This window comes from Miscanthus floridulus, chromosome 12 (assembly GCF_019320115.1).
Source record: "Miscanthus floridulus cultivar M001 chromosome 12, ASM1932011v1, whole genome shotgun sequence".
Taxonomy (NCBI): domain Eukaryota; kingdom Viridiplantae; phylum Streptophyta; class Magnoliopsida; order Poales; family Poaceae; genus Miscanthus; species Miscanthus floridulus.
The window spans coordinates 71,288,065-71,297,111 of NC_089591.1; the positions used below are offsets into that span (position 1 = coordinate 71,288,065).

At 43.2% G+C, this 9,047-nt stretch overlaps 1 protein-coding gene across 2 annotated transcripts; it reads left to right on the forward strand.

The window, feature by feature from the left end:
- The first annotated feature begins 1,366 nt into the window (after positions 1–1,366).
- On the forward strand, positions 1,367–8,222 carry LOC136497390 (uncharacterized). Of its 2 annotated transcripts, none has more exons than XM_066493181.1 (10): positions 1,367–1,804; positions 2,597–3,944; positions 4,031–4,098; positions 4,714–4,847; positions 4,939–5,125; positions 5,211–5,648; positions 5,726–5,818; positions 5,934–6,251; positions 6,340–6,399; positions 7,652–8,222. In XM_066493181.1, exons 1-10 carry the CDS (start codon positions 1,436–1,438, stop codon positions 7,727–7,729), a joined length of 3,093 nt encoding a protein of 1,030 aa, XP_066349278.1. In that variant the 5' UTR covers positions 1,367–1,435; the 3' UTR covers positions 7,730–8,222. The 2 variants fall into 2 exon arrangements, with proteins under 2 accessions (XP_066349278.1, XP_066349279.1); XM_066493182.1 differs by having other exon boundaries at positions 4,942–5,125.
- Positions 8,223–9,047: the final 825 nt, after the last annotated feature.

A 9,047-nucleotide genomic window follows, 5' to 3' on the forward strand; every position in this document is an offset into this window, starting at 1 on the left:
TTGAATGCAAGAAGACTCATGAATGAAATCAGTCCAAACCTCCTACTCATGCTACATCCTCTTCCTGATAAGCCCTATCTCCATATCCTCTTATATACCGTCAAAGATTTTTCACGTCTTGTTATGCTAGATTTTTTTCCATATACATGTGCCTTGACTTCTTTGCATGTCACCTAGATTCTTGTTGCTTTTTTTTTCATTCTAATAATTACATCCTGAGGGTTGTGCAATTTGAAAACAATTTTTTTTTGCATATTTTAGGGTGTTTATTCGAGTAAATCATCTTATATACGTGCATTATAAATACTTAGGGCTCCTTTGAATTATAGGATTTCAAAGGAATTTTGGAGGAATACTGTTGATAAAGGAAAGTTTCCTATCCTATGGTTTGGCTGGCAAGTACTATTCCATAGGATTTCATTCCTGTGTGTTTATTCCATACGATTTGTAACATCCACGAGCTCTTGGCAAAATTCCTACGCACGAAGTACGAGAAGTTGAATGCCGATGCTAGCTACTAATGATCTATTATGGCTTGTTCTACCCAATCAAAGAGAGGAAACACATACAAAGTATGCACTTGGTGTTATTTTTTATTCAACCTTGACATTCCTGCAAAACAAATCCTTTGATTTTTCTGTGGTGTTACCAAAGAGCTTCTCATTTATTTTCTTGTGCTTTTGCCTATAAGATTACAGGCTCCGTTCGGCTTGCTGAATTTTAGCTGAAAAATACTGTTTTGGCTGAATTGTTGTGAGAGAAAAATACTGTTCTGGCTGAAAATAAGAAGCCGAACATGCCGGCTTCTGGGTAAGCCGAACGGGGCCGAACTACGTTTTTCCTATTTCTACATTTTTCTATCCCGTGTTCCAAAGGATAACTAACATTCGTTTAGCCAACTAGTTTGCTCACCATCCAACAAGCTTTTTTAAATATTCTAACTAAATAATCATTTGGCGGACCTGTGACTCCTCTAATCTAGCGCTTAAATGTTGATTATGTAGGTTGAGGCAACCTCTAGTTTTTGTGTACAAGTATATTTTGCCTATCGAAGTTAGATGTAGATTTAGCTATGAACGTTGTAACAATATATATCGTGTATATTTCAGATATAAAAAAATATACTGTGTATCTCATATATCAAAATTTTAAAGTTTAACCTTAAAAGACGTTGTAATAAAGCAATGTCAATGGGCAAAGGCAAAGCTGCAGATTGCAGTAGCTTGAATTGCTGTCGGGTTAATCACCTTATTTATCCGTCATAAGAGAGAAGATGACACGCCGTCACCGTCACCGTCACCGTCACCGTCACGCCTCGTAGTTAACTCTGATCCCCGTAGCCGTAGGCCAAATTGAGTAGCGCCAACGCGAACGCGGAGGGAGGGGGAAGAAGAGAAAAAACCCATCCAAAACCTAGCCGTCGCTTCCATCTCCCATGGCGCCGCCGCCGGGGATCGTTGAGGTGCGTTGCGCGGGCTGCGGGGAGACGCTGGAAGTGGAGCCGGGCCTCACCGAATTTGCCTGCCCCGACTGCGGGACACATCAGGCGCTCCCGCCGGAGCTCATGCCGCAGCGCCCCCGCCGCGCGCTTCCGCTTCCCGGGCGACGTGTCCCACTCGCCGCGCCGTCCCGCATCGCGTGCGGGGGATGTAGCGCCGTGCTAAGTGTGCCGCACGGCCAGGGGCGATTCGCCTGCCCGCTCTGTGGCGCCGAGCTCGCCGTCTCGCCAGTTGCTGCCATTTCGGTCGTGGCGCCGCCCGCAGCAGTCCCAATTAGTCCCAGCAGACCGGCGCAGCCTTCTGAGGTATTACTATGCACCGGATGTTCTCCCCAGTGTTTCTGCTGCACTGCATTGTTACGCCACTAAGCGCCTAAGAGAGCTCTGACATGAACAACTGACCAATGTCTGTATTCCATTTTTGTTGAAGTTGCTGTATCTAGTGACACTAATTTGATGGTGTATCTAGTGACTTATAGATGAATAACTGAAGTAGATTATGAAAATATATTTCATTGTGTATCTAGTGACACTAATTTGTTGTCATAAATATTGGTGCTCTTTCCTATAAATTTGGTCAGACTTCAAATAATTTGACTTAGGGCAACTCTAGAAGTTAATTTATTTTGGAACGGAAGGAGTATATTTATAAGAAGTAGGGGGCAGCCCCTCCTGATCCATAAAAAAATGTTTAAATAAGGTCACATAAAATTTGGGTTTCTGAAACCATTCTTGTTCTGGAATACGTTGTTGGACGTTTTTAATAACTTTGTCCACTGTATATTACTATTCTTCTTCTTTTTTTCTTTTGGCAAGCATACAGATACAATTGGTCACAATAGAAGTGCCATTTTTCATTACTTTCCAAGTCCAAAGCTTTTACAATTCATCTTTTACCATCAATATTTATTACTGTACTTTTTTTTTCCAAATCTACACTGTTAAGATCACAAAAGTAATTTTTGTGTAGGCTGGTCAAGACTGGCAATAGTTGGCTGTGCACCTCATAGACACTTGTTTTATGATCAAAGGGACATCTGTATATGCTCTATCTCATGGTTCATTTTTCCTCTCTATGTCATCTTTGCTATGGAGCAGGTGTGTCCTGGGCCTTCAAGTCAATTAACTCATGCAAGATACATTCAAAGGCCCATTCATTTGGAGCAGACACATGGACAGCATCCGAGACATTCCTTTAGAGAAGAGCCATTTACTTCATCCAGAGCTGACACTGGCACAGAAATTCCTGTGGTGGGAAGGCTACAAAACGAGCCTGCTGACCCTTTGTCACAGAGACAAGAGTCACATATTGAGCCACTCGATGAGACTATTCCCAGGCCCAGCAAGAAGAAATCTATATTTGTAGCTAGCCCTGATTCTTATCCTGTAAGAAAGGTTCATGAAGAGCATCTTAATCAAGCCTTGTATGCATCAGAGGAACAAGGAATGCCTTCAAACTCTTCAATTCATGCAGAGAAGGAGGAACATAGGTTTCCCAATGACACAGTTACAGTGCGCAGCAAACAGAAAGTTGGAAATGTGGTTGCCCCTAGTATTCTCGAACAGGAGCAGACAAAGTCTTTGAATCAAGCTGTGGATGAGCAGCAGGCTGATGAAATTCCCAAGGATACAGTTCATGCAGACAAGGTGCAAGTGGAGTTTGCCAGCGAAGCTGGAAGCTGTAAAAAGAGTGTTGGAGGTAGTAAAGGAAACCAAAAGAGTAGTAGTAAGATTTTAATGAATTCTTCAAATGAGTCGCCTCAACTCAGGCGTAGTAAGCGCTTGCTAAAGGGATCACATGACATACTTGACATTGATCCTATTGAGAAGATCGATGCTCCTTCGAATCAAAATCTGTCTGAAGCTCCAGAGATTGAAAGGACACAAGCAGATTCTGACACTAGTTCTCCTACTCGGTACCGATTTCCTCTTGATCGCTCTAATGAGTGGGATGTTGTTTGTGCAACTACACCACCTGCTTTTAATCATTGTACACAACAAGCTGAGCAGTTTCCACGAACCCAGATGTACTCTCCAGAGACTAGGTGGGCACTTCCAGTTGCAAGCTCAAATTCATGGCATGACAATGAGATACCTCAGGAGAGCTTTAGTGGGGTCGGCCAACTTGATAGAGGCTATTCAGAAGTGCATTCAAATCTGGCAGAGATGCAAAATCAGGATATGAATGGGCCACTAGTACAAGAGATTTGCAGCGACAAGAACTGTTCTGGACATGGACAACTGAAGCATCACAACAAAAACTGTTCACATTCAGAGCTTGGAAGGCAAAAAAGGAATGGTTTCACTTGCCCTTCTCCAAATGGTGGGGGGCATCCTGAAGACCAATCCTTCTCTGGAGCCTGCCTCCAGAACCTGTCTGCTTCATGCAGCCGCCTTGCTGCTTCTGCTACCACTACATTGCCCACAATCACACCGCCTTCTACAAGTAAATGTCTTGTGCCTTTCTGAAGCCACACAACTGTCTCTGTTGAGAAACTCTCTATCATTGATGTGCGCTTCTAAATCTTGCAGATCTACCACTTAACCACAGCAGTCCAACATCGCTGCACCAACAGCCGCCATCCGGACTCTACTCACAGGTTCCTTCCCCCAACCCTAACTTGCATGATGGTTCGAAAATGTTTGTATTAGGTTTTAGTGCTTCGATTAAAAACATAAAAAAGGGCTTACCCAGTGCAGAGAGCTCCCGCTCTGTGCGGGGTCTGGGGAAGGGTGTCAGTGGCAAGCCTTACCCTCGCCTGTGCAATGCGAGGAGATCCGCGACTCGAACCCGGGACCTTCCGGTCACAGGTGGTAAGACTCTACCGCTTGCACCAGGCCCGCCCTTCTTTCGATTAAAAACATAATAGAGTAATTTCACAAAAGTACTCTTTTGTTGTCACTCCATATCACAAAATTGTACTTTTGAGAATCAATTTCACAAAACTTCAATTTTATCTGCATGCCTTGTAATTCTGTAAAACTATACTTATATTGTGTCTCACAGAACTACACTATTTTTGTCATTTGATCGACTGATATAAGTGTAGTTTTTTCTTTATGTTAGAATTTGTAGCATATATCTATTTTTGTCCTAAGCAACTGTCTCAAAAATCTGCGATGTACCTTTTGCATGGATTGTACTATATCATGTGCATCTGCATGATTTCATTACGTGTGGCAGCCATGAGCTTTCTGATATAAAGCCGTTTCAGGATGCACCATGTGGCGATTTGCTGCCAGGGCCAACTAGTAACTCATCAAAAAAGCGCAGGGGACGTGCCCCTGAAAAACTAATGGAACCACGCAAAGAAGCTGAAAGGCCCATGCTGATGCCCAGTGGTACTGAGTAAGTAATGTCCGTGTTTGTCTATGTTTGTTGATGTTTAAAGCACTTTTATATTCAGAGCTGCATTGTATGACAAATTTGCATGAACTAGCAGCTGGATTGTGCAACCACCATGTCCTAAAGTAGCAAATACCCTCGCCGTTCTTATCAAGCAGAACTATCCTGGGATCTATGTATCAGATGATACCATTGGAAATGGCCAATCATGTGAGCATGTGGTTTACCATTGGCACCAATGCCCACCAGATACAAGGACTACTATATTAGATGAATTCCTCGTGAGTAACTATCGAGACATGTTTGTACTATATTTTGCTCTTTATGAAATTTGCAAATGATGAGTGCCTTACTGGGATACTGCAGAAACGGTACAAGTGGTCGCCTGGCCATGAAGAGGAGTGTCAAAAGATATTTGACCGAAAATCGGTTAGACAGCTAATGAATCTCTTTTGCTATGAGAAGCAAAGGGTTAGACAGGTGTTAGCATCAAAAAAGACCAAGGCTCCATCAGTTCGTAGGGCCCATGATGAAATGGAGCTAGAACATGATGGTGGTAGAGAAGATCCAGATGAACAGCAAGGAGAAGCGTCAGTAATGGTACTTGAGCATGAAGATCCGCTGAAATGGAAACCATTTGTCCCTGTATGGATGAAGCCAAAATGGTGGGAAATGTTGTGTGACCATTGGGCCAAAGACGAGAACATCAAGATGTCTTGCCAACAAAGGAAGAATAGGTATTCAGGAAAACGCCCCCGTAATGCTGCATGCCCACCAAAGATAAGACTGCATGAGGAGATTGTGGTACGAACGAAGAATTGAAATCCTGCTTTTTGAAATTTATTTCATCATGATTTGATGATTCTGGTGTGATTAAATAGGACTTGGATAATGGTGGAAAGCTGGGGGTTGACATTGATTCACCCACTAATATATTGAGGGAGTCTGCTGACCAGAGGGCATGTCAAACTGAGGTAACTACCTTTTTAATGTACTGGGATTAACAATTCTGAAGACTAAAGTTATTAAGTGATATTGACTCCATATGCCAACCAGATGAATTGTTTTGACATGCCTTCTTTTTTTCAGGATAAGAGGGATCAAGCTAATAGGGAGGCACAGAGCATTCAGCTAGGTTCCCATTCCGTGCAGAGACAGGCAGGGAGTGGGAAGCAAGGGAGGCACTGTGGTACTATCAGTGTCAGCAAGAAGGCCCAATGCAAGCCATTATCTAAATCCTCCCCAGTTTGTGTGAGCAAACGAGGACAGCAGCCGATGTTCACAAAAGAACAGGTGCAAGAGATGATTACTCAAGCCCTGCAAGGGTTAAATGAAGCTTGGGAGAAAAAGTTTTTGTCCTTGGAGCAAAAGATGCCCAGCATTTCCTCATCGCACACTGTCCCTAATGTTAGCAAATTACAGCTGTCCATTCAGTTCATATAGCCATGAAAATTGGGTTGCTTGATTTGTCAATGGCGTTCGTTTGCACTTGCAGGGTGTGAAGGAGTCATCATTGGCTGTTGGAAGAAGCAGACGGTGCAAACTGGCACGGCAGGTACTAATGTAATCTGCTTCCTGCCTATTCATATGTTTGCATGCCCTACTATTTGCTAGCGAGAAGCTACTGTGAAACCTGCATATATATATAATATATAATATATATATATATATATATATATTATATATATATATATATATATATATATAGAACTACTATCCTGTAGCTGGCTACAGAATAACTTATTCTGTAGCCACTTTGAGTTATGATAATTACTATGTTAATTTACGAGATTATAGTAACTCCTTACTAAGTGGTTTAATATAACGTTATGGTAAATATCCCCATGTGTTATAGTAACCCAACTATCGTAAATATGTATTGACAATGGTAAAATTAGAATAATTATAGTAAATGGAGGTGGCTACAGAAAACTTATTTTGTAGCCGGCTACTGAATAGCCTCTCCCTATATATATATATATATATATATATATATATATATATATATATATATATATATATATATATCCTTGCTCCGATTAGCATTTCATCCATGTAAAAGGAAATGTGGTGCTAGATTTATTCTATCAGGATCTCATAAGTTGATCACTAGACTGTAGTTGCAAACTTTGTATGACTAAGTATTTGCAAATAACATAGTATGATCTACAATGTAGAAACAGTGATAAATGAAGATATACTGAAACATGATACTTTGCAGTTTACTTTCCTAAGATGATGAAATGATTAACCCATATGCATGCCATGATGGGAATGGTAGACAATGTTTTATCTCTTCAGAAATATATTGAAACTGGTCAAAATCACGCTTCTACTGTGCTGCTTCGCGCTCGGATGGTTCTGTTACAATGGGATGTGTGTATAGAAAAGATGGCATCCTTAATTCCCTTGACTATGGGGATTGTAAGGTTGTGGGTTGTGCAAATCCTGACAGGGATTGTATTTCGTTTGGATTATATATGGACCCATGCATTTTCTTATATTCGTTATGTATGAGTAAAAGCCATATTTTCTGGAGTTCCTGGAACACACCATGTGTAGCGGTCATGAAAGGATAGCTTCTTTACTGATATTCTCACTCACGCGTAACAGATTCATTCACCTAATAAAACAGGAATATTTGCATCCTTTGTTAACAGACTGCAGTACATTGTTTAATTTGTTTGCAGCTATTTAACTTAAAACTGTTTCAACGAGTGCGGCCTTTAGGCTCTTTTTGCCGGTTAGATTCCTGATTAAATGCGAAAAGGTTTTAAACCTACTTCACATAATTTCTGTGTTTACAGGATACATTAGATTCCATGGACGGAGAAGATCCAAATGCGGAAGATGATAGTGATTACCAGGAGGAGCATTCGAGCTGAGCTAGCCGTGAGCTTGCTGTGGGCTGTGGTTCAGAGATCTCATTTCTTTCTGGAGTTTGTGCAGGACGGTGCCTAGGCAATTGGCACTGGAGCCAAGTAAGTGTGCCGGTTGGCCACGGTCCGCGTGTAAATTATGGGCATGTTTCAGCGAATGAGCGTCGTAGCGGTTTCTTACAGGTTTCTTGTACGCTGCCTTGTCTCAGAGGTAGCCTCTCCAATTATCCATGCAGTTTGGCACTCCCTTTGTTTCGAACTTTCAAGAGCCCCTGCCAAGCTTGGCTGCTTTTTTGGCCACTCTGTGGGCATCGTGACGCTCCCCACTCGCGCTTCCCGCTCTTGTCAAGGGTTTTCTTTACGTTTCCTGCGTCACGACACCGTTTCGTTATGCATGATGGAATAGTTTGGCGCTATGGTTTGTCAACCTGCTGTGGAGGTAGGTAGGTGTCGAGTGCAACTATGTGATGGGGCGAGTGATGAATCGTGGTGTTACTATTGTATAAATTCGGGAAAACCAGAGGTCTCCTAGACGTGAATTCGTGACAGGTTCTCACGATGTCTTTGTGAAGTACACCCGGACCTTTTTTGCGAACGTAAACACACTGGTCAGTGAAAGCTCGAATTTATTCAGTCTCACTCTCGTTGTCTAGGTCTCACTACATGTCAACTAAAACAGATTCTATTCAGTCTCACTCTCGGTCTCACTTACTACGAACCCGTTCACAGGTCTGAAACTGGCAAAAATAATGTTCCGATTGAATTGTTGTGAGAGAGAAGCACTGTTCCGTCTGAAAAAAGAAGCCGAACAAACCTAATATGGGTAAGCTGAACAGGGCCAGTTCGTATATGTCAACTAAAACAGATTCTATGGACGAAAAGCATGCCGCTGCAGGAGACGACGACGAGGACAAGGAGGAGCGATGGCGCGCGCTGAGGCAAACGTGTGAGTTGTCTTAGATCTCGCTCCTTTCGGGAGCTTGCTGTGCAGGACCAGGACGGCTCCTTAGCATTGGAGCAAAGTGCTTGTGTCGGCATGAACTTTGGGCGCGGTTTCGTACGGTTTTCCTTAGCCTCGGAGGTGGCGTCTCCAATCTCCATGCAGTTTCAGCCCTCACCTGGTACAGCTCGTAGTCGTATGCGACCTGATCGCACTACAGCTGGCGTGGCCGCGGGGCGTGGCAGCGCAGAAGCCGGCCGGCAGCGCCAGGACCCAGGGAGCAGCCCAGCTCTGCACTGCACCGCTTTGCCGCCGGCCACGCGGCCGTCACGCGGGAGCTGTCGAGTGAAAGCGCGGGCGTGCGCGCGCGGCACGCGGCACGCC

Excerpts from the sequence above, each read along its gene's own strand:
- LOC136497390 (XM_066493181.1), top strand. The coding sequence starts at position 1,436 with ATGGCGCCGCCGCCGGGGATCGTTGAGGTGCGTTGCGCGGGCTGCGGG. Across the intron at positions 1,805-2,596 it reads GACCGGCGCAGCCTTCTGAG|GTGTGTCCTGGGCCTTCAAG; the intron begins GTATTACTATGC and ends GCTATGGAGCAG. Across the intron at positions 5,819-5,933 it reads AGAGGGCATGTCAAACTGAG|GATAAGAGGGATCAAGCTAA; the intron begins GTAACTACCTTT and ends TCTTTTTTTCAG.